Source organism: Lepisosteus platostomus, chromosome 3 (genome assembly GCF_059453375.1).
Source record: "Lepisosteus platostomus isolate fLepPlt1 chromosome 3, fLepPlt1.hap1, whole genome shotgun sequence".
NCBI lineage: Eukaryota > Metazoa > Chordata > Actinopteri > Semionotiformes > Lepisosteidae > Lepisosteus > Lepisosteus platostomus.
In genome coordinates this window covers 6,984,969-7,008,750 of record NC_142613.1, presented here as the reverse complement: position 1 = coordinate 7,008,750, position 23,782 = coordinate 6,984,969, and the positions used below count along the sequence as shown (strand labels likewise).

General features: G+C 43.0%; 1 protein-coding gene across 2 annotated transcripts; it reads left to right on the top strand.

The window, feature by feature from the left end:
- The first annotated feature begins 2,455 nt into the window (after positions 1–2,455).
- On the top strand, positions 2,456–23,562 carry LOC148674216 (drebrin-like protein B). 2 transcript variants are annotated; one of them, XM_088624161.1, is made up of 15 exons: positions 2,456–2,684; positions 8,533–8,588; positions 9,981–10,093; positions 11,652–11,726; positions 13,116–13,262; positions 14,906–14,983; positions 15,878–16,029; positions 16,809–16,863; positions 17,088–17,162; positions 17,627–17,738; positions 18,336–18,452; positions 19,156–19,227; positions 19,538–19,653; positions 20,589–20,676; positions 21,469–23,562. In XM_088624161.1, the coding sequence occupies exons 1-15, from the start codon at positions 2,602–2,604 to the stop codon at positions 21,603–21,605; spliced, it is 1,476 nt and encodes a 491-aa protein (XP_088480287.1). In that variant the 5' UTR covers positions 2,456–2,601; the 3' UTR covers positions 21,606–23,562. The 2 variants fall into 2 exon arrangements, with proteins under 2 accessions (XP_088480287.1, XP_088480288.1); XM_088624162.1 differs by lacking the exon at positions 18,336–18,452 and having other exon boundaries at positions 2,457–2,684.
- The last annotated feature ends 220 nt before the right edge of the window (positions 23,563–23,782 follow it).

The window sequence follows — 23,782 nt, the reverse complement described above, 5'->3', positions numbered from 1 at the left end:
CTGGATGGTAGAAACTTATCAAACTGTGGCATGATCAAATCTGTTTGAATAAAGGGCAAAGTTAAAGTGCTTTTTCGGGTTTGCATTCAAAAATGTATCCATGAAATTGCTGTATTCTTATCACGATTCATAAATTAAATTATTACACTGTCCTCTAACCAAAGTCTAATAATAATATAGTACTAACATTGTACAGCAGTCTAGAGTTTTTTGGTAAAGTATAAAACACCATCCAAGCTTAATGACAAAGCATTGAAATATTAAAATCCTCCAAAACCTGTATTAATATGTTGCCTCTTAAACCATGGCCTTAATGTTTTGAAGAAATCAAATATGTTCTATTTATGTTGGGTGTAGAAAGATATCTCAGTACAATGCCGCCCTCTGGGGCTATTTCATAAAACGGCATTCTAGACTCCATTGCTTTGATTTCAGCGGAAGAGGTAGCTTTTAGCTTTGGAAAAAACGGATGTGTCATTATTTAGATTTAATTACATTGCAGGAAATAACTTTTTTTGTACAAACAAACATGCTCATACCCGGTTTATAAATAAATGTTTGCCTTCATTAGAACTGAAAATACTGAAAGCTTTTTGTCACGTACTGCTGTAGTTATAACAGTGGCATATTCACAAAAAAAAACACATTTCACATCGTCCAATAATAAGGAGCTTTTGGTAGAGTTTATTCTTCAAGTGTTATTGTACTGGGGCAGCACATTTTCCTATCTCATATATTAATCGGCTTGCTGGAGTGTACATAAATCTTGACATTCATCTATTCATAGGTACGCTCATTACTTGCCCAACGACTTTTAAATGAACCCTCTGATTTTGTGTTTGTTTCTTGGATGAGTTTAAGGAGTAAAACCCATGGCTGGAAGTCTAAGGATTACTCCTGGCACCCATTTTGCTTTCATAATATGAATTCCTGGTTGAGTGTTTTGCTTTTTTATTAGAAGTGATAGCAGAGGTAGTAACAGGCTGCCCTTGCCCTTGAGTTTGTTCTGTTCTGTTGTCGTGAGCCCTGGTTCAGGGGGCTTGGAAAACACCAGTCAGGAGCAGACAGACAGAAGACTCTAGAAGAAACGCAGTTTGCACCACAGCACCCAGGAGCAGACTCGGACACCAGGGACTCTACAGAAAGCAGTGGAGAAAGGCCCCGGCATCCATTGCTCAGGACGGCCTGGACTGAGGAGGGCACCTGAGACTACACCTGTGGAGTTCATGCTCTGTGGTGAAAAGGAGGCACAGCAGGGCATCGACTGGAGCTGTTTTTTAGAGAACAGCACTGCTGGACTGTTCCTCTGGCACACTGGAGTTTGGTAACTGGGGTCCGTGGGGTTCTTGTGTCCCTCGGAGATGCCTTTTATGTGATGTATTCTGTTTGGCTAGGCCGTAATAGACAACTGTAATCACAAGGAAATAGAAAAGGGAAATGATGTAAGGATGTATGTCTTGTCCGGTCCGTGGGGACACTGGTGGTTCTGGGAGAGATAGAAAGAACCCGTTGAGGAGGGAAAAATATCCTAGCACCTTTTATAATTGATAGATGGCATAGTCGGCTATAAAGGCTAAAATCATCCTGCATTTAGAGGTCACTAACTATTTCCATTACTTTTATGAAGTTGTGTTTTTTAATGACAAAGTAGTTTAGAGGTCTAACCTCGGTTTAACTTCTCATCCGAAGTACAGCACCTCCTACAATGCCGAAATTCTGTTTACAGTATTGGGTATTGGTTTGGAAATTCTACTCCAGGGGAGAAGCTGTTACCTACTGGACCAACAACACTTCTAGATTTGCTTAGAAGTCTCCCTTCCTTGTGCCAGCAGCCATATCATCCTCCAACTCCCAGTGACAATCTCCTGATGTTCAGCAGGTGGGAGTGTGGTCAGTACCTGGATGGAAGACTCCTGGGAAAGATAAGGTTGCTTCTGGAAGAGGTGTTATTGGGATCAGTAGGGGGGTGCTCACCCTGCAGTCTGTGTGGGTCCTAATGCCCCACTATAGTGACATAAAACTGAGGTCCTGACTCTCTGTGGGCATTAAAATGTCCAGGGCATTTCTTGAAAAGAATAGGGGTGTTACTCTGGTGTCCCGTGTGTCCTGAAAAGTGCTATATAATTGTAAGGAATAATAATAATAATAATAATAATAATAATAATAATAATAATAATATACTAGTACTAAGTAGACCAGCTACTTTATAAGGTCTGAGAGATTAGGCTACAATTTTGAATACTGCTTCATCGGTATAAAAATAAAAATGTAATAATGCAATGGACATACAGACTGTACCGGTACTGCACAGTCCATGAACACTGCAGGACAAAGCGCACCCAAAAACTGGCGGGGCTTCAGCACAAAAACCCTTTCAAAACTTTCGGAAATTTCACCTCCAAGCAGTAGGGGGCAGTCGTAAGCTGCATGCGGCGCTCGCTTGCGTTTCGGTTTGGAGCTTACGTGTTTTGGCGAGGCTCGTCGCTTCCTGTGTTTAAAGCAGGACTGCGATAACCATCCGCGGTGGCTCAGACGGTCAAAGTCGGGCTGCAACCAATTTGAGTTGCACAGGGTCTCCAGGAGGAACACGGTGACGGGATCATGTCTGTCAACCTGAGCAAAAACGGCCCGGCCATCACTGCGGCTTATAAAGAGGTAGTGGACGAGAAATCCAAAACGAACTGGTAAGAAAACTGTAAGGAGTGATGCAACGCACCCCGGGCGTGTTTAGCTTTCGTCCTACATTCAGACTGAGGGCAGCTATTTCCCCCAACCGTCTCCTCATGCCGGCGGCTGGCGCTCCGCACTGATTTCCTGCTTTCCGAAAATAACACGGGATTTGTGTATTTGTTCTTGCCAGTCAGCATTCATTTACTGCTTCGCATGTCAATGTGTGCGTGTTTGGAGGCGCGCTCATTAGTGGCGCTGTCTCGAATAAACGAGAACGATTGTGAGACTCGAATGATTTATTAACAGTGCGTCCGTATCGATATATTTGGAAATAAATCATCTACTTCCCAAATTCACCTTTTACAGCAGACTTGTTCCATAACCTTGCCTTTTAACATTACGTGCTCTTAATTGACAAATACGGTTTACAGCGATATTGTTATACGAACATGCAGTTGGTCAAAGAGGAACTCCCGATTCAGACGTGAAGTTTTGTTACAGCAAAAACTGTGTAACCTGAAACCTCCTGTGTCGGTATTTCACGAGAATTTTTTTTCTGGTGACTTTTCACTCGAGGTCAGGTCGTCTGCGTTGTGAAAGCGTACCTCGCACGTACCTGCAACCTGTTTTTGTATTTCGGCCGTCCTGGCTATAAAATACAAGCATTTGGCGTATCTGCTGCAAATGACGTTTGCTGAGTCGCTGGACTGAGTGTCTGACAGTCTGGGGACGTGAGTGATCACGAATGAATCACTCTTAACCTCTCAATGCCCTGAGAGGTGGTCGCTTTCCGGTTAGTGAGGAGGTAAACTCTTCGCACTGGCTGGAACGGTAAAGCTACAAAATACAGTTATCAAGTACACGGTCGAATTACAGTATAATTCATTTCGTTTGACCGATTTACTTCTTGGGATGTAGCTTTTGTCCGACCTGTGTGTCTCTCTGTATATGAATACCTATAATAAAGGCCAGGCCACTTTTAAAATCGCCAGTTACAAATCTTCAGTGACGCCCCCACATCAGCCCAGACATTCAAGATAAATAGTTTTGCCAGGTTCCATGGACTCTTGATGTGTCCCAGCAGCCCTAACCCAACCGAAACGCTCTACAGGGGTCAGTGTGCTAATTATTTTGGAGGAGTTGGAATTGAAATGTCTAAAACTAAACCGCCTACAGTCCTCCCACAAAAACCGTGGAGAGGGAATCGTTTTTACTCATGTGTGTCAGCAGCAGAACGGAAAAAAAACAGTACTGTTCTGGCCATGCCTGGATCTGAGTCTTACTGCCTGTTTATGGAGTAGCAATCGCAGAGGTTTCAAAGTAGGAAGCGTCAAAAGGGGGTTATGTTTTAGAAAGCCACCTTTTTACCACTTTTGCAGATGTCTCTTATTGGAGGAAGTGGGTAGATTATCGTAGGAGCTGCCTAGACACAAAAGCAAGAACAATGATTCGCACCCAGAAGTGTCAGCACTTGGATTTAAATAACCAAAGCATTTCCCCACTAATACTGAAAGTACATGCCTGACAACATCTAGCATAAAATGGAGTGGGCTCCAACACAGGCAGGTCCGGTCTATACAACCACGCATGCTAGTGGAGAACATTTACTTATACTAGGGTTTACAGAATATTGGATTGGTGGGCATGTACCGTCACACAGTGCTAGGGATGTTCAGGGCTCTGCACATGTGAAACTGTGTTCTGTCATACAGACCCTGAATGAGCTCTGCCTGCAGATTGCTATTCATTTCCACAGTACAGCTTGAGAGTTTTAATCCTGCAGCGAGCACTGAGAGAGACACACAGTCGCTACGCTGGAAGAGCTGAGTCACCTCACGCAAGGTGGTGGCTGATGGGCGAGAGAGCCGGGTGCTTAGTTCTGTCTCTGGAAAGAGGGAGGGATAAAAGAGGTGGTATATTGAAGGCCTGATTATTTGATGTGTTTGCATTCTGCAGCAGTAAGCAGTGGCTGTTTTTAAAATGACAGTTCTCAGATGGGAGAGAGGTGTTGCTGCTTTTGTGAAAACCCAGCACTTCACAGACTTGTCATTTTGATGTCGGGGGAGCATCACTGTTAATAGGACTGTGATGGATGTGTGCTTGTTAGACATGTTTAAGTAACAGTGATAATTTCATGGTGGGTAGGATAAGTTTTTGCTTCCTGTATTGATAACCTTGCTGCTTACTAAGAAAATTGCATTGCAAATAAAATATTACGTCCATTGGAAAATGTAGAAAAGTCAAGTTCCCAGAGCAACACGAAGTTGTAATTTAATCTTCTTATTAAACCTGTTGACTGGAGTGCTTAACAGCGTCCCTTTTTAATTAACCTCAGCTTAGCATCAGGGGTATTGCTTCACACTGCCAGAGTTCACTAGAGTGTTCCTGACCCACTCGACACACAAAGTGACTTTATGGTTCATTACAGCTTTGCAGATGTGATAGTGCACAATAATTACAGCAAAGTGAATGACACTGGTTACACTATCCTTGTGCAAGGTCCTGGCTCTACAGAACATTCATTTGTATAGAGTTATTTTCAAACAGTTCTTGTCGCGCAAGAAAACCTACAGTGTTGGATTAAAAAAAGACAGGGAAAAAGTAAGTTCATAAGGCATTGGCTAAGGGGCTGTTCAGTTGGTTGCTTGTTTGTTTCCTCATCTGCAGTTTGCACTCTTGATAGAAGTTGTAAAAAGTAAAATATTGTATTTTTCCTGCATGTAAATATTGTTGTATTCAATACAATGATCAGTGCATACATTTCTTAAAACAAGTTGTATCATGTGCTTGTAACACCATATGGCAGTGTTAAATGTGAGGTAAGGATTTTATTTTTTAGGCTTTTTTCAATTGAAATTAGCTGATAAATAGTTCTGCTTTTTGCTGCTGGTGGCATTTTCACTACACTAAAATAAGCCTCGACAGTGCGATATTTGGAATTATTGTGATTTCCTTTAATGGTAAGATCTAGACAAAGCCCTTCCTCTTCCTTCATTTTCTGCATTTCACGATGAACCAGCTTCGGTATACATTGCTTGCACTTCCTGTTTTAAAACTGTTCTCAGCTACTCCTGTGCTGCAGAAGGGACATCTTAAGAGCTCCTGTTCTGAAATCACTAGCAGCTTTGTTTAGAGAGAGAGAGCTGTACCAGGGGCTCTGATCCTTGTCTGATTGACGCTGTTGTGCACTCACCTGGGTTTTGTGTTCTAGTGCTGGGAGTTCTTGAAAACTATCCCTGAAGCTGGCTTTGACACTGTATAACTTGGGCTTTTTCAGTCACTGCTGAGTGTCCCGCCTGTTCTGTCCAGCATTTTTTCTTCCAGTAAATGACTTTTTTTTTGTGTCCCAGTTTGCTTTTCTAGCTCAGATGTAGTATTTTTCACGTCACCATGCATGCTGGTTTTCAGTCAGTCCTGTATATACAGTAGGTAATTTAGAATACTAGGGACTGGAGGAGTGCAGCGTATCAAATTAAGACCCACCTATATTCTTAAGTTTCTTGTATGGCGTCATGCCTTAGCCTTTTATGTAGTTGTGAAGTGTCGTGTATATTCTGCGTCTCTGCCGTGTTCTGCTTGCAAAACTTGAGCAATTGCTGGCTGCCACTTCCTTAGTCACTCCTCTGCAGTGGTGACTAGGCCAAAGCGGTGCATGTCTTCTCAGCCTTGACAGTTCGGTTTAGAGATGTGAGACTTTTCACGTCTGATTTTAGCATACTGAACGTTACAGCTTATTACGACTTGCAGCCAGGGCTTTGCTAACTGCGAGATGTGTCTGCTGGAGCAGGGAGGTGTGTTTTTTCATATTGTTGATGGTGTCATGTTATGAGATATCGGGGATACACTGAAAGTTCCTATGTGTGTTTGAGGTCTTCAAAAATCTGACTTCTCAGAAGTGTTCCAAAGGAATAGCAGTATTTTTTATTCCAAGTTTTTCTTCAGTAGAATAAATGGGGCGGAGCGGTGGCTCTGTGGCTAAGGATCTGCGCCTGTGACTGGAAGGTTGCCAGTTCAAATCCCGCGGCCGGCAGAGGAATCCTACTCCGTTGGGCCCCTGAGCAAGGCCCTTAACCCTAACTGCTCCAGGGGCGCCGTACAATGGCAGACCCTGCGCTCTGACCCCAAGCTTCTCTCCCTGTCTCTGTGTCTGTGTCTCCATGGAGAAAAGCTGGGGTATGCGAAAAGATGCATTCCTAATGCAAGAAATTGTATAGGGCTAATAAAGAAACATTATTACATTATACATTATTAAATGCTAAATAACTGGTAGTGCCCATTTTCAGAGAGGATACAAATCGTCATTACAGCAAGAACCTTTCTTTATACATGTAATCTAGGCTGTTGGGAGATTTATTGTTTTTGGAATCGTAAAGCTTTGAAAGACAAAACTAAGATGGTTTCTCAAATCCCCTGCTTATAAATACCATTTCCTGGATTAGATTTATTTTTGCTTGCACTAGGTATGCGTACTTTGATGTCATTAAATGGAATTAAGATAGAAAGCAACACACGATTTCAATACTTGATAGAGGCGAATGCGTAAGAAATGAGAAAAGTAGTTCAATACACTTGAGAAACTGTGATGTATTGTGTTGAAATCTCTTCAGCCACGAAATAAGCCTCTTATTAACCAGAATCTTTTTTTTTACACGCGCAGTATTTGCCGCATTGCATAAAGGTTTATAAGGTCACTGCCGTCACTTTTACTGCACTTGTGGACTGAGATTGCTTGCTGCTCTATCGCCAGTTATAGATGCTGCTCATGAAAGTCTCTGTGAACAAAAAGACTACCTGTGGTTTGATGTGCTAAATTCAGCCAGGCGTCGGTAGTGGCCAGTTGAGATGACTGCATTCTGCGGCAGAGCAGATGAGGGCTGGGAAGAGGAAGTAGCTGTCTTAATTTCTGTCTGTGTTTGTGAGGGCGTCTTTATCAGAACAAGTTCATTGTGTGTGTGTGTGTTCAAAAAAGCCTTAACCATACTGAAGAGAAGATATAACTGATTGATCATGTTTGTACTGGGGCGTGTTTATAAAGGTCATATGCATTGTGAATGACTGCCAGATTGGCCACCAATTCAGGGACATGAGAGTTCCAGTGTGCAATGGACTCTCACAACCTTTTGTTTACAGACTGTCACCCCTGGTCTGTTTTCAGGTCTATTAGGTTGACTTTGAAGATGCCTTTGTGCATTGTTTTGAATTCTTGCTGTGTTCTCTGTTTGAGACTAAAAAAGGTTCAGTTCACACAGCTCGTCAGTGTGCCACATTCCTTTCAGCCCTGGATTTATCTGATCATTGTCATCTGAGCAGAAATCTTTTTGGCCTGTGGTGTACACTGCATTAAAAAGAAAGTGTTACTAGTGCATTTGATCATTTTAATACAACCATTTTATTACATCACTAAATAGTGCTTCCACCGGCCATGAGAAGAGACGTGCCTTAGGTAAGGGGTGGTTCAGCTCTAGCTATTCATAATTTTCTTTACACTGCCTTTAAGTGAGTTATGTCTAATAGTTTTTGTCAATTAAAGTTCAGCTATCAGCAATAAGACTGCTAAACAGAGAAGCTGCAGTTCCTTCAGTTAATCACTGTAATGGTATTTAGCTCGCAGAAAATACATTTCATTGCCAGCAACTACTGGTGCATATTGTATTGTTTTGCATTTGATAAATAAACTTTGATTGATTGATTAACTCATATAAGTAGGGAGTCTAGGCCTAGCATGCACCTCTGTCAAATTTGATAGAAAAGAATAGTATACTATATCACTGTCTTGGGAATGGTTGTGTGCCTGAAGGAAGAATTGTTGCTTTTGTACAGGTGCTGAATTATACATTATGCGTGTTTTTCTTCTCTTTGCAGGGCTCTGTTTACCTATGAGGGGAACAGCAATGACATCCGATTGGCTGACAAGGGAGGTGGGTGTGGCTTGGAATCACATGTCTAGTTGGAGGAGGTTGGTGGGCCACACCAGCAACAAATTCTGAAATACATTTTGAAAGAAAGCATGAAATACTGCTCTCTGAAATCTGATTCTTATTGGTTTTCTTCAGATAATCATTTTGATTATTCTGGTTACTTAAGTTCAAGGCCACCTTGAAGTGCCAGCCATTAATTTAAAATGTGGTTGAATAAAGCATACTCATTAATAATTGAATAAAGTATAAGTTTGCTTTTGAAATAAAATAATGGTAGCAACTGGAAGAGAAGTAAAACAGAAGGGTCACGGTTGAGTCACAACATTATTTGGGCCACTGAGTGAAAATGAAGGTGTGAACTGACTCACACAGAATTTGAAGGAACTTGCACTGTGGAAAAAATGTAAATTGTAAAAGAGCAGCCTCCTCTGTTTCTGAGCATCAGAGGAGTCATTGTCTGTTCTGAAGAAAAGGAGATGGGTGTTATTTCTGGAAGGGGCTTAAAAATGGGTATACAGCAGTAAGCAGTTCATTCATGACTTTAATCGAGTTTGCATTCTATGATGTCTACTTTTAGCTAAATGTTAAACAAAATAAATGGAATTAGTTTTTCCCTGTTTTATGGGATACCGTCAATATCTTCTGAGAGAAAATGTCTGGTATGAGGCATTGCTTAGTTCTTCTGCAGGTATATGTTTAGAGCACCTCAGGAATACCAGATGTAATATTACATTACACTCCCACCCTGCAGGCTCCTGTGTGGCACTCTAGCTGATTTATTTTGCTCCATTCTGTTGTCCACACTGAATTTTCTAAGCAGTAAAGAAAGATTTAAATAAACCTAGTGTGTGCGTGGACACACGCAGATGCACATACCCTTTTTTCAAGCTTCCAGGGGATAGAATTGGCCCCAGGGGAGCCAAGTTGTGTTTTAATTGCTTCGACTGAGATCCTGCAGGAAGTTCCAATTTGGAAGACAAAACAACAATAAACGGAACCCAACAAATGGAATGGATGTAATATGCTTTTAAAAAAAAAAAAATTGTTCACACAGCTGCCAACACATTCATTTTTATCTGCACTGGGATGCCATGTGATGTTGAGGTTGTGTTGTTTGTAGTAAGTGTTTGTGTGCTGTTGTGCGCTGCCCAGTTGTATCATGCTCTGTACAGGCAGTGGTTGTGCGCTGCCCAGTTGTATCATGCTCTGTACAGGCATTGGTTGTGCGCTGCCCAGTTGTATCATGCTCTGTACAGGCAGTGGTTGTGCGCTGCCCAGTTGTATCATGCTCTGTACAGGCAGTGGTTGTGCGCTGCCCAGTTGTATCATGCTCTGTACAGGCAGTGGTTGTGCGCTGACATCTTCCCTGCCGGTGTGGGCTGTGTGTTTCAGACGGGGGGCTGGAAGAGCTGGTGGAAGAGCTCAACAGTGGGAAGGTGATGTACGCCTTCTGTCGAGTCCAGGACCCCAACTCTGGCCTTCCCAAATACGTCCTCATCAACTGGGTGAGAGCCTTGCCCCTTCTCTGCTCTTTAAAGCTTCCTACATCCTGCCGTCTGAAAACTAATGTCGCAGTATGTCATGTGAATAGGTGACGACGGTAATGTTCCTTATTACAATTCTTAGTCTGCTTTGTCAACAATCAATTAACCAATTACAGATCCTGGATCTCAATTCCAGCTGTCTAATCTTCAGAACTGTCCAAACGTCTGACGAGATTGGAAATGTTTGGTTTGAGAAATGGAAACTGTAATCCAGATTTGGATGTATTCAATAACGCTTTTCACCATATATTACTGCACTGAGATTTTACCCTCTGTGAGTAAAGGGGTTAGAGGAAGCACGTATTGTAAAGAAAGTCAAATTATTACCAACCTGGAAAGAAAACTGCAGTAAAGAATATGAACATCTCAACCATATGCAACTTCAAGAAACAGAAGGAGCACATTTTTTTTTGCAGATAGTTATGTACATAAGGAAATGAACAAATATAAAACATCACTTAAGGATAAAAGACGAAGGTCGGTGCAAGATTGGATTGGAGAGATTAAGGCGGTGGATTCAGCAAGCAATGTTATTCCAGAAGAACTGAATTGTTATTCATTTATTATAATACATGACTCATTCTTTAACTGATGCAAAATACGTAATGACTAAAGGCTTGGTATTTTAATCTAAACTTCAAAAAAAAATTGAAAACTAGTTTTGCCAGAAGATTTGAAAACCAAAAATGTTCCCTATGCTACATTAAAAGTTGCAGTTCAATGTTTCCTTCTTAATTGCCATCTTTAGTCGAGTGTCTGCCTGTATGTGTTTTCTTTATCCTGGTTGTCTCCATAGAAATCAAGTTGAGTTTTCTTCCTTAACCACAGAAATGTTTACGTTAATGGTGGACAGTCCTCATCCGGGACAGCCTCAGTCCAGTAGGTTTTGCAGGTCACTCTCAAATCATTAATTTCTTTATTATGTTACTCCCATGAGTGCTAAACAATGGGAACATCTAACACTGAGACAGCAGAAGATCCCACATCCCAATTGCGTACCAATACTCAAAACTGACATTGAATGTCAGCCAAAATAAAAGACCAGTATTAAAAACTAATAAGAGAAAGAAGGGTCGTTTTTAGCTGTCTGGTCTTCAGCCCCAGCTTCCAGAAAAAAAAACTTAAGCAGGAGATTTATTCAATAAAGTAGTTTAGAAGTCCTCTGAAAAGAAAAGGCCAAGACTACAGCACAGTCACAGTGAATGTGCAGTCAGGTCCTGAACCAGTAATTAATTGGTTAATTGAGCTAATATCTCACCAAGCTATCAAGTGAAACTCTGAAAATTGACCTGTAAGACATACTGGCTTGTGGCTGTCCAGGACTGGCCCTGTACTGCATATAGGTGTAGGAAAACTCAAGACGCTGTTGTCTTCCTCGGCTCATCCTTACTGTTCCATGTTATTTAAAGTACTGAAGTGCTTTGAGAATGTACTGTCTGTGCCAGGCTGCTGCTCTTTTGCTATTCACTCTTCAGTTCAAGTGCCAGGGAATGACGTCCAGTATATCTGTGCATTTCAGACGGGAGAAGGCGTGAAAGATGCCAGGAAGGGGCTGTGTGCCAATCACGTCAGTACCATGGCCAATTTCTTAAAGGTGAGTCCCGCTTGTTTTGACACGGGGAAACGGCAATCCTCCAGGACCAGGAGTGAATATTGACAGACTAAGGAGAACTGAAAACGAATCTGAGAAAGCATGCAACAGGGTTTGTACATCTAGATGTTACTGCAGGTAGACAGTAGAAAGAGCAGCGAAAGAGGAAACTGTTAACATGCATCTCGCTGTAGCAAAAGTTCAGTGAAAGTGCTTTGAGGCTCCAGGTGGTACCGCAGTAGCAAACGGGGTTATATAGGTCAATTTGTTAAAGTAAAAGCTGAAGGAAGGTGCAGCTGAAACAGGATCTCATCCTTTATAAAAGTTTGTTGTTGTTTTTTAATCGAAATTTGAAATCTATATTTCAGAAGGTGCACTTTTCGAAATGCAGATAATGAATGCCCTTGGTTCCAATGTTGGGTAAAAGACAAAGCATGCGCAGGAGACGGGAGGCTAAGCAATCCGTGCTTTAAGGAAAAGGGTTTGTTTGGGGTGTGCGGATCCGTCAAGGGCTCACTGTGTGTTACCTCTTTCATATACCAAATCCACCTGCTCCATGTGTTGATCGACGAAGCTCTTCAGCAGTAGCTACTGATGCATAGTCACTGTATATTTCTAATTCTAATTATTGTGGAAACCACATGGCAACAGTTGCTTTGTCCTTCTGTGCGAGCCAGTTCTTCGCACATGTGGATGAAAAACTTTGATCTGCACGATACAGTCTAATATCAATTACCACCATTAATCTGTCCCCAGTGCTGTCTCCTCCACTCCCACTGGGAATCTAGCCAATGATTAACCAGCCAGACTTGTTGTATAAACCTTTCTCTTCACCCAGAAGTACCTAACACGTTGCCTATAAAAAAAAGTTTTCAATGATTTTGAACCTGAGGAATGTTTTTGTGGCGGCATGGCGGTGCAGTGGTGACCGTTGCTGCCTCGCAGTGCTGGGGCCCTGGGTTCAGTTTCCTGGGTGTTACCGGAGGGACTTTTTATGTTCTTCCCATGTTAACATGGGTTTCCTCCAGGTGCTGCCCTTTCCTCCCGCAGTTCAAGCAACAGACCGGTGGCTTAATTGGCTTCTGGGAATATTGGCCCTGGTGTAAAGTGTGCCATCTGTGTGTACCCCGAGATAGACTGGTGTCCCATCCAGGGTGTCTTGCTTGTGGGAATAGGCTCTTGTTCCCCTTCGACCGTGAATTGGAAAAAGTGGCTGGAAAATGGGAGGAAGAGGGGGATATTTTTATGGTTTTAAGGGGCCACACGGAATCAAACTGGCACCGATGGGCTGTGGAGCACAAGCTTAGGTGGGATAGATGGGGGAGGGTCCCAGCTTTCGCGAGCATGGAGTGCGCTCGGCCTGGAGGAGTGACGGACGCGGTGTTGTTCCAGGGGGCCCACGTGACCATTAACGCCCGAGCAGACGAGGACGTGGAGCCCGAGGTCGTCATGCAGAAGGTGGCCAAGGCATCGGGGGCCAACTACAGCTTCCACAAGGAATCGAACCGTTTCCGGGACTCCGGACCTCAGGGACCAGTGGTGAGGGCCCGTCGGAGCGTCGGACTCTTTGCAAGGTCCAGAACGGAGAAGTCAATTGATGGGTAGAAAGCCTTTCTCCCTGCTTACCACCGAGCTCAACGCATCCCAGCCTTCTTTAGAAAGGATGTTTAACTGAGAAGGGCTCAGTGGAACTGATCTAAAGCTCAAATTCAGCTAGATTTGGATGCTGGATTTTTATAACTCGCTTTATCTTATTCAGATTTATCTTTTAGAGTGGTGAGTGTTTGCGCTTTTCGTTGAACCCTGCGATGTTGAGTCTTTGCAGTGTCTATAGATCTTTGGTTTAGCAGCTCCTACAGCACGAGGCCGCACTGTGAGTGCTAGTTTGGATTTTGCTGGTTGAAAGGGGAAAGGGCTGCTCTCCGATACAGCTCGCAATTGCCACGCTATGCAGTGCTGCAGCAGAGTTTTGATGCTACGATCTCTTTAACCTTTGGCTGTTGTCTGCAGAAAGTTCGAAGGAAGGAATCTGCTGTTAGATCTTATTTAAACCAGGAGTTACTTTAACAGTCGTGCTGCTTGTAAAACAGCTCTCGCTGTAATCATTGCTAACGGTGCAGGAGTTAAAAATCTCTTAGTTTTTTTTCCCCTTTTTGCCCTCCTGTGATCCAAGCCAACAGTTCCCATGGGCTTTAACTCAGTTTTATTTTAAATAATCTTGTGGCTTTTTTGTGCTGTTCTGTAATAGATGTGGGGTTTGTGAAAGCTGTGTCAGCATTGCTAGTGGCCGGACTGGGCTCAGGCCTGTTTACAGAGAACAATGTGGCCAGATGCTGTGTCAGTGTTTGGAAAATGTGACTGTTGATGAGTCTGTTTATGTCTGGTCTCTAGTTCATCTTATTTAATGCAATACTGATTTCATGACCTAGCAGATTGTTTGTAGTATTAAAATAACTTTTTTTGTGTGTGTTGAGCGTGGCATTTGAAAATTGCTTAGCTGGGTTTTTCTAATACCATGTTGTTAGTGTTGTGCAATTTCAATAAATAGAGGGATATCACATGACAAAAAAATGCGATTCCCAGTGAAGAAATTCATTTTAAATCTGCAAATTTGAAACACGATGTGCCAGAACGTCTCTGCTGCCTGTGGGTTTTGTCTTATCAGTGCCACACCTCTCACAGATTACAGATGTCTGTGATTAGGTATTGAGCTAGACATCCTGACTGTTCTTTTTAAAACAAAGGGGGCATAATGTACAATTACAACTGCAATTTTTAAAATGACATAAGAACAAACTGTAAATTTCTTTTTAAACAGACAAGTTGTTCTAAAATGTACACTGAAAATACAAGATGCTGCATATTTATTTTTCCATAAGTAACATTGGTTGCATCTTCATGTGTGTAGACATTGAAAGAGTGGCAAAACGGTGCTTTTAGTGTGAACTGCCAGCATCCCTAGTGTGTGACTCGTTTTCTTCTTGAGCACTGGTCAATACAAAACCCCCCAAAATGCTTGTCAAATGTGAAGAGTGGCAGACATTTTGCTTCTTTAGTTCATGCAGAGAACAAAACTCTTAAGTTGATGGTCTTGAAATGCCTTTGTGTCTTTGTACGTGTTGTAACAGATGGAGAAGTGTAGAATTAACGTGTAATGCTGTAAAAAATCATTGTTTCTGCAGGGGTCAGTGTATCAGAAGACCAACGCCATGTCTGAAATTAAAAGGACCAACAAGGACAATTTTTGGGCCCAGGCGGAGGTAAGAGTTTGATTCCAGGGAGTAAAATCTTTTTTTTGGGGTCTGTGCCTCCTTTTACTTTCTAACCTAAGAGACATCTCCTGACATGTCAGGCTTGTGTGCCTGTTTTTGTTGGGGAAAATGACACGCATTTGTCACCGGAGTCTTTCCTATTAAAAAAACGAATGGATAACTGCAGTGTCCAAACATTACTGTTTAAAAAATGAACTAATCCACAGAACTTCTCTTTCTAAATCGGCTGATCTTCCAACAGATGGGATAGAAAGTCTGCCTTTGCAATACAAAGGGAAGGTGAAGTGAATAACAAGTGAGTGGAGCAAGTTAACAAGTTCTGGGTAGTCCCAGGATATTGATCCCTGTTGTTCCGAGTGTAGCTGGGCAGGAGCAGGACTGTTACAGTGGGGTAGGAGAGAGCTAGAGCTGCCTTTCTTCCAGCCCGCGCTGTTGGCAGGGGACTGTGTTGGAGGGGCTGTGTTGGCACGCCTGTCCCTTTTCTGGTTTTGTGGGGCTGTAGCAGTAGACGTGTTAATGATTGGAGATGTGGAAGTAGGAAACAAATCGGCAATTCTGAATTTTCAGGAAGCACAAATGAGATAACTGCTGCTGGTGTTCGTGTCCTTCTTAATAATGTGCCCCGGGCTTAAAATGCAGAGTAATCTTAGCTGAAACCTGTTGAATCTGCTTCAGTCAACCACAGAAGTGAAAGGCTGAAGCTCAGGTTCTGTTCTCCATGAGACGTATTTCTGGGTCCTGCAAATGGATGTAGCTCTCTGGGTCCTGGTGGGTATTCGCGGAAAGGTCCGTCCGCAGAGCTCGGCTGCGTCCTGGGCCCTCTCGCTGGGGCCGGCCCTGACCGCGCCTCTTCGCGTCCCTCTCGCTTGTCCGCTCGCTCAGAAAGACGAGGAGAAGAGGCGGCAGGAGGAGCGGCAGAAGGCCGAGGAGGAGAGGCATCGGCTGGACCACGAGCGCAAGGCGCGAGAGCTGCAGGAGGCGCAGGAGAGGGAGAGGCGAGACCGGGAGAGGGCCAGCCAGATTGAGCAGCAGAAGTGAGTGAAGGAGAGGCTTTCTCCATGGAGACCACATCACGGGTCGCCATGGAAATCCCATCACTTTATCCATGGAAACCCCTTCACAGGTCCAGCATCACCAGGTCTCCAGGTTTCCATGGAAATCCCATCACTTGATCCATGGAAACCCCATCATAGGTCCAGCATGCTGGCTAAAGGGATTCTATAGCTTGCTCATCTTGAAAACTTCATGTTAGGCAGCAATGTAGGTGGGAGGCATTGGTAGTGTTCTAAGAGTCACATCTGCTCTATCATTTACTCTGACTTGGCAGACCAGAGAAGTGAAATGTAAGAGCACCATTGAGGTTTCTTGTAAGCAATGTGCAGTTCTGCAGTTGGATGTAGTTCCACGTTTAGAAAGCATTCAGAGTTGTGCTCCCCGAACATTTTGTTGAAACCACAGTCCCTGTGAAATTAAACATACAGTGATATTAGTATGTCCTGTTACCATTTGGGGGATGGGGGGGTGTCACAAAGGTCCTTGAATTGAAGCTCTTTTTCGCGGCATGATAATTTTGTAGGGGGGGTTGAGGGGTTAGTGTTGAAGAGGACAGATGTGAGAAGCATTTGGAGTGGATGCAATAAGACCTTGATGAAGACAGACACGAAATAACAGAAAATGTCAAGTGATGTTAATTTGATCAAAGCTGCAGAGGACTTAACCGAGATCAGTTTTGTGTCCTTGCTTTACGGACACATCTGGATTGAACATTAACAAAGCTTTACACCGCAAACCGCTAACTTTGTGTGCTCGACAGGAAGTATCAGCAACAGCAAGAAGCTCAAAGTACAGATCAAGAGAAACAAAAATGGGTGAGTGAATCAGCAGTAACTCTGCCATTTATCCTCAAAAGCCTTATCACAGCTGTGACTGATGTTACACTTCTCCTGGCCGATATTCCAGTCAGATTTAAGTTGTAGTTCAGGACAGAAGTACTTTATCTGTGTTCTATGGTGTGCGGGAAATTTGAAATATTAATGATTGCTTTAAGTACAGAGATGCAATTTCTGCTGGTGAAAACTGTTGCAATTCCCAGGAGGCCCAAGAGAGGGAGCTCCAGGCTGCTCAGAAAAAAGGCTTCAAGCGCAGTGGGTCTGTGGAGAAAGCTAATGTGAGTTGTTCTTCTCACCATATTTACATCATGTATACTACGGAAACCTCATGTCTGTCTCACTTTCGCAAGTTTATTTTTGGGAAGGCTATGGTAGCACTGTGACCACAGTTAAAATAGCAGTGGCTGCCCTCCGACCAGATTCGTGTTTGGTTTGAACCTGCACTCTGAAGGCTGAGAATAGCTTTTCTCACTCTGTAGTTTGCGATCGGTGATGCAGGATCTTACGTAGGCTGAATGTATAGATTAGTTTGTCACTGATGCAATTTTTTGCTTTGCTGAAATATTAAGGAAAAAAAACTGTTGGAAGGTGCTAAAGCGCAGTTTTGGTTTTAGTAGGCCTTTCTATATTGAAAGTGTCTTTCACCACTTATTCATTTAACGTCCTCCTTGTCGATCTGTCTGCTCATGAAGGTGGCTTGTCGGATTATAGCCTCGCGCTCATTGTGTACTCTCTCGCGCAGGAGGCTGCTGCTTTGATCTCCCAGCGCTCTGGGAATCCCAGGGAGATGTTCAAGCAAAGAGAGAGAGGAATGGCTGCGGACAACAGGGATACCTCTGTGAGCTCACAGCCAGGTAAGAGTTAAGGACATGGACTTTAGTAAAGAGGGGGTGGGTGCTTCAAATTTGAATCAGATGAGTTGGTTGCTTTGAGCAGTTAGGAAATTAAAAATAAATAATAAAAATCACTGTCAATTGAAGTTTTGAGCATGGCTATGTTAGTATCTCTTTCAGTAAGTCCTTCATCTAGCAAAGATTTACATCACTTGAGTTTAATGAGGAGATTTTAAACTCTACGTGTCCGAATTGAAGAATTGAAGCCTAAGAAGACCTTAAGAGTGTTCTGATACATGGAGGTATACAGAATGTGATGACGCTTCCAGTCCTAGTGGTTTCGTGACAGTAGTGAAGTCTTTCTCTTGCTAGATCTCGGAAAACAAGCCCATTCTTTCATGTAGATCCTGCCTTGTTTGGTGCTGATCGTTGCTAATGCGGTGCTTCATCCTGCTGTGTGTGCTGTTGGGGCTTAAAACGGAGGTGTTCATCAGCCTTTTCGGAGTCTGCAGTCTCATTCCAGTCTTGTCTCACGCCTTCGTTTCTCTCTCTCTCTCTCGCTCTCTCTGGCTTTGTAACGTGGTGCCCCTGTGTGCTCTTCCTGCCCCTCTGTCTCAGGGCGGTTACACAGCCCCTTTCTGTCAAAGCAGCCCGGCGAGCCGGAGCCTCCTCGCTCTCCCCTGCGCCAAGCGTCGCCTGTGCCTGCCTCGCCCGCCTCTCCTGCCCATGCCACAGGTCTGACTGCCACCCAGACACACGGGCACAAAATACATCCTAATGGAAACACTGTAAATGCAGTAAATAATAATAATAATTGCTTACACTTATATAGCGCTTTTTCTGGACACTCCACTCAAAGCGCTTTACAGGTAATGGGGACTTCCCTCCACCACCACCACTGTGCAGCATCCACCTGGATGATGCGACGGCAGTCATAGTGATCCAGAACGCTCACCACACACCAGCTATCGGTGGGGAGGAGAGCAGAGTAATGTAGCCAATTCATAGAGGGGGATTATTAGGAGGCCATGATTGGTAAGGGTCAATGGGAAATTTGGCCAGGACGCCGGGGTTACACCCCTACTCTTTTCGAGAAACGCCCTGGGATTTTTAATGACCACAGAGAGTCAGGACCTCGGTTTTACGTCTCATCCGAAGGACGGATAAATACATCCGAGTGGAGTTGTGGAGGCCTGACCGACCGGCTATTGCATGAAGACAGTATGCAACATGAATTAAATTAAAAGAACAACAAGTGAAAGAACAAAAAAATGATTCTTTTGCTGATCCTTTCTGTAATACAAAGGCAGTAAGAGATCCGCACAAGTGAGAAGCAGTGAAGCTAGGTCTACTTTTAACACACTTGTTCACTTATTGGCAAGGAATCAAGCTGTAGTGTACAGGGTGTGTAAGAGCAGGTGTCTTTTCCTCCTGTCAGTGCCCAGTGTCCTGGAACAGGCCCGGTCCCATTACGAGGAGCCAGAGACACCCAGTGAGGAGCAGTGGCAAGGTGGGTTTCATTCCACGGAGAAGAAATGGTGAATTCTGGTTAGGCCCCGTTTGCCTCCGATTTGCTGCAGGTGTCCCTTGAAGGAAATATCTACCTTTTTATCAGTTTGTATTGTAGGTAATGTATTGATATGTGGCAAAATTGCCTGCTTTGGATTCCTAGATTCAATGACTGTAAAGGTCTGTGTACAAATTCCTTTATTTTCACAGTAGACAGATGCTGGGCTAGAATAGTTTACTGAAGAACAGGCCTAGGCTGATGACCATATTATGACTGGAGACAAATCCCGTGATTAAATCTCCCCTCACAGAAGAGCAGCCTGCAGCTGATGACAGTTCCAATGTGAACTCGCAACAGACCAGCCCTCCAGTGGATGATCTCTATGAAGTCCCCCCAGAGCCTGACCTGTATGAAGAGCCTCCCAAGGTATGAGCATGATCCTTCAGTAGGGCAGAATGGACAAGTCGAGATCCTGGGTGCCATTTATTCTTACATAAGGGCAACAGTCTTCACCTGTTTTCCTCATAAATCCATTTGATGTTATTTAAACTTGGTACTAGACAGTATCTTTCTGTGCATGACGTTCTGAAAACATACTCAAAACAGTGATATATAACAAAGGAATTTTTGCGTCGAGGGTAAAATGAAGTCTTTTTGTGATGCAGCAGTGTGCTTGAAAGTTTAGCCTTCTATGCAACTAGGGATCTGTTTTCAGCTCATCTTGAAGAGAATTCTGTAGTAGGGATGTAATGTGTGTTGGAGATCTTGACATCAATTCACTCCTTTAGTGATTCAAGGATCATTAAATCCCAACACTCCTGGGGTCTGGGATCTCATCTTCTAAGAGGTGCCGAATGTTGTCAGTAGATTCCCTACGTAGGTGGGTGGTTTTAAAAAGGTTTTTGAATCACTTGGATGAGCAGGTTTATTGCAGATTGATTTACAATTATTTTTAGGCGAGACGCAGAGGTAACACTTCTACTCTTATGAACGGTGCCATATATGATGACCACATCGGGAGATCAATGTAATCTCTCATATTGGACATGGCACCTTCTAGACCACAGTGTCCCCAGTCACTATACTGGGGCATTGGTTTGGAACTTCTGATCCAGTGGGCCAGTGGGAAGAGTGACCCATACAGGTCCAACGACACCACTTACAACAGAAATCTGAGATTTTGGGGGTTTCTGTCCCAATACTGACCAGGCCCAGCCTTGCTTGTCTTCAGATTGGATCAGGCGAGAAAGTGCTAACCGAGAAAAAGAAACCTTCAGCTCTCATCTTCAAAACCGTTTCCACCCAGTCAAGATCCACGGTTGTCCCACAGAGCGGTGATCGACGTCTCTTGTTTCCCCCAGGTCGAGGAACAGAATACTTATGACTACTCTGCTGAGGGCAGTGCAGACAGGGGTACCTGTGCACGAGCCCTCTATGACTACCAGGCTGGTGAGTGCGATCACTGTGGCTTTTGTCCATACTGTCTGTTTTATGACATTTATAATCCTATCCCATCAGAACAATTTGTGCAAGAGACTGAGTATTTGTTTGTAAGTGTTTAAATGTATACTGCAGTATTAGAGTATCCCATTTAGAGTAATTTTCAATTCATGCCCATTTCAAAGTTATATCAGGCTGTTCATAAGGTCAGAGAGAAGACCAAGCCATAAGACCCAATGCGTTTCCTGTACAAGCTAAAACATTTAAGACAATACATTCCCTGAAGAAGTTTATTTAATCTGTAACGCTAGGCCTGATGTGAAAGCGTAAAATGTGATTGGGCATTTAATAGGAAGTGCTACATACAACCAGTGAAAAGTCTCATTTTACAGGAGCCCATTGAAAACAAAGCTGTGGTTCATCTTATTGATTTGACATTACCCAATAGTGACTTTTACCTAGAGCAGGGGTTCCCAACTGGGGGTTCGTGAGACTGTGATGGGAACGTCAGTCAAATTAAATACTCCTGTTAATAAATAACAATGTAATAATAAGAATAAGAAAAACAACAGAAGTAATATTAGTGTTTTACAAAGTAAAAAGAAGCATGTTAAGAGGGTAACTAGCATTTATCTACATTTATTGAAAGGTTTGGTTTAGTTAAAGTCTCACGGGGGTACTTGAGACAAATAATTTAGGTTGAAGGGGTTCAGCTGACAAAAAAGGTTGGGAACCCCTGATCTGGAGTGAGAATTATGAAATTACAGCGAGTTGTGTTCAAGACTCTCATTTCTTCCACAGCTGATGATACCGAGATTTCTTTCGACCCTGATGACATCATCACCGGGATCGAGATGATTGACGAGGGCTGGTGGCGGGGCTATGGGCCTGATGGGCGGTTTGGAATGTTCCCAGCCAATTACGTGGAGCTGGTCTAAGCCTTGCCCCGCCTACTCGCTGGAAACTAATGTCAGAAGGGACCATCCCCATCAGATTAACCCTGCCTACCAGGACTACAGTAAAAGATCTGGGGAGCCACTAGTACTTTAAGGCCTTATCATGACTATTGTTGTGCCATTTCAAAGGGTCCAATACTACAGAATAAGGACCAAATCAATTGAATATTAGTTGTGGGATTGCAGAACTTTAAACAATAACATTACAGAATATAGTCTATTTGGATTTTAGAACTTTTTTTAAAAAGTATGTTGTACCACTGCTTATACACAGTTATTTTAAAATTAAGACTAGGCATGTTACACCTGTAGTGTCAGACAAGTAAAATGTAAGGACACTATATTCAACAAGTTTTAAATTTGTGTGCAAATTTTGAGTTTAAAATCATTTGGCAAGTTACACTTATTCTTAAAGTAATTCCAAACTCACCTTCTTCCGCTTTATCTTTGGCTACTTTGGTGTACCTTCTTAAACAAGTATCCCTCTGAAAAAAAGAACAGGACACAGCGTGCAGAATGTTTTCGAATCTAATGTAAAGTAACAGTTGTGTACGGACCAAACAGCGCTGAGGTGCTTATTTAGCTATGAATATGTCCTTTGCGCTAAAGCTGGGATTCTGGGCTCATTCTGCCTTTAATTCTGAAGGGATGGACTTTTTGGGGGTTTAGCGTCACAAATTCTTATGATTTTAACAAATCTCTGTCATCTGATATGCAGAGGTCACTGTGATCGGGAGGATGATAGGGTGTTGGTATCTGTTTTCTCCGAGTCTGTTTTATGGAAAGGCAGGTCCTTTGGCAATAACTGGAGAGGACAGATATTCTGTGTGGATTCCCGAGTTCCCAGTTTGCTTTTGAAAGCATCTGACTTGGCAACGCTGCATTGTGAACAGCAGCAATTGTGTTAATGAGAGCAACCTTGTTCACCATTAAAAACAGCAGGCATAATGCAGGCTCCAGTTTTGCCTTTTCATAAATATTGAAAGATCTCAACCTTTTGACGTTAGTGGAATAAGGATCAACACATTTCTCTGAAGTTTCACTTGTTCTCATTGATACTGATTTTTATCATTAGTGGGAGAAACCAGTAACCATGGCTGACTCGTTTCTGCCATCAACACCCCCCTAACCCACTAACATCCAAAGATTTGTGTTATACCTATGCCGTGCAGTTATGAGTGGAATCTGGGTTTAACGTTATTTTACTTGGTATCTGTAGTGACAGCGGGTGAATGATGATCGGTAGTTGTCTGAGACCCCAAAATCCTTTCCCTGCCTGTTATTTGAATTGAGACCTCATGTCTTTTCGTTCTTCCGATAAGACCAGCACCAAGAATGAAAGTGTAATCAATGCTTGCTTCCAAATCTTGCACAGAAAATCTGCCCTGCTACAAAATTCTAAATTTCTGTTTTTTTTTCTATTTTCTGTATTTTTTGTTCATTTGGAATGATGCGCTTTGGAAATGTAGAATTGTCTATTTTTGCTGAAGATCACGGTGATGTGTTGCGGTGTTCTGTTTAGGGGTCTTGATCCTGGGTTTTCAGTTTTTCCTCTCCCCATTAGGGCTCTGGGTCTTGTGGAAGGGATCTCTGTGAGTGTAGTATCCCAGCCATTGAGTGCTCCTATCAAGCTTCACTAGGGGATACTGTGTGGAATTAGTGGGGGAGTACTGTACAACTATGCGATGGTCACAGTGCAAATCATTTGACTTCTAGCAGTTTTTAATGTGCTACAGGAAGGCTAACTCTGAACCATTAAATCCTAGAGTGCTCTCAACTCCTTATCTCTCTTCTCTTGACAATAACCGCAGTATTGAAACTGGTTACCGTTGCCTGAATCACCTTCTGCTTTTAAAGTTCAAATCAAGCAGTTTTGAAAGAATGATTAGTCTCAGAGAAGCTGTCACCTTGATTGGAAATAAAGGAATTTAAAACCGAAGGACACGTTTCTTTGTTTATTTCGACTTGTGTCCTTTTAAGCACATCCCGTTGGAAGTGTTGGGGGGACCTCGTCTGAAGGATGGCTTCTGGTTTCTGGTGTGCAGAACCGTCCTGAACAGCTCGTAGTTCCGCCTGACTTCACATCCAGTTTTGTTCATGAGTTGAAATATCCTGCTCGCGTCTCCTGTGTTTGCTGCTAGGTGATAAAATGAAACATT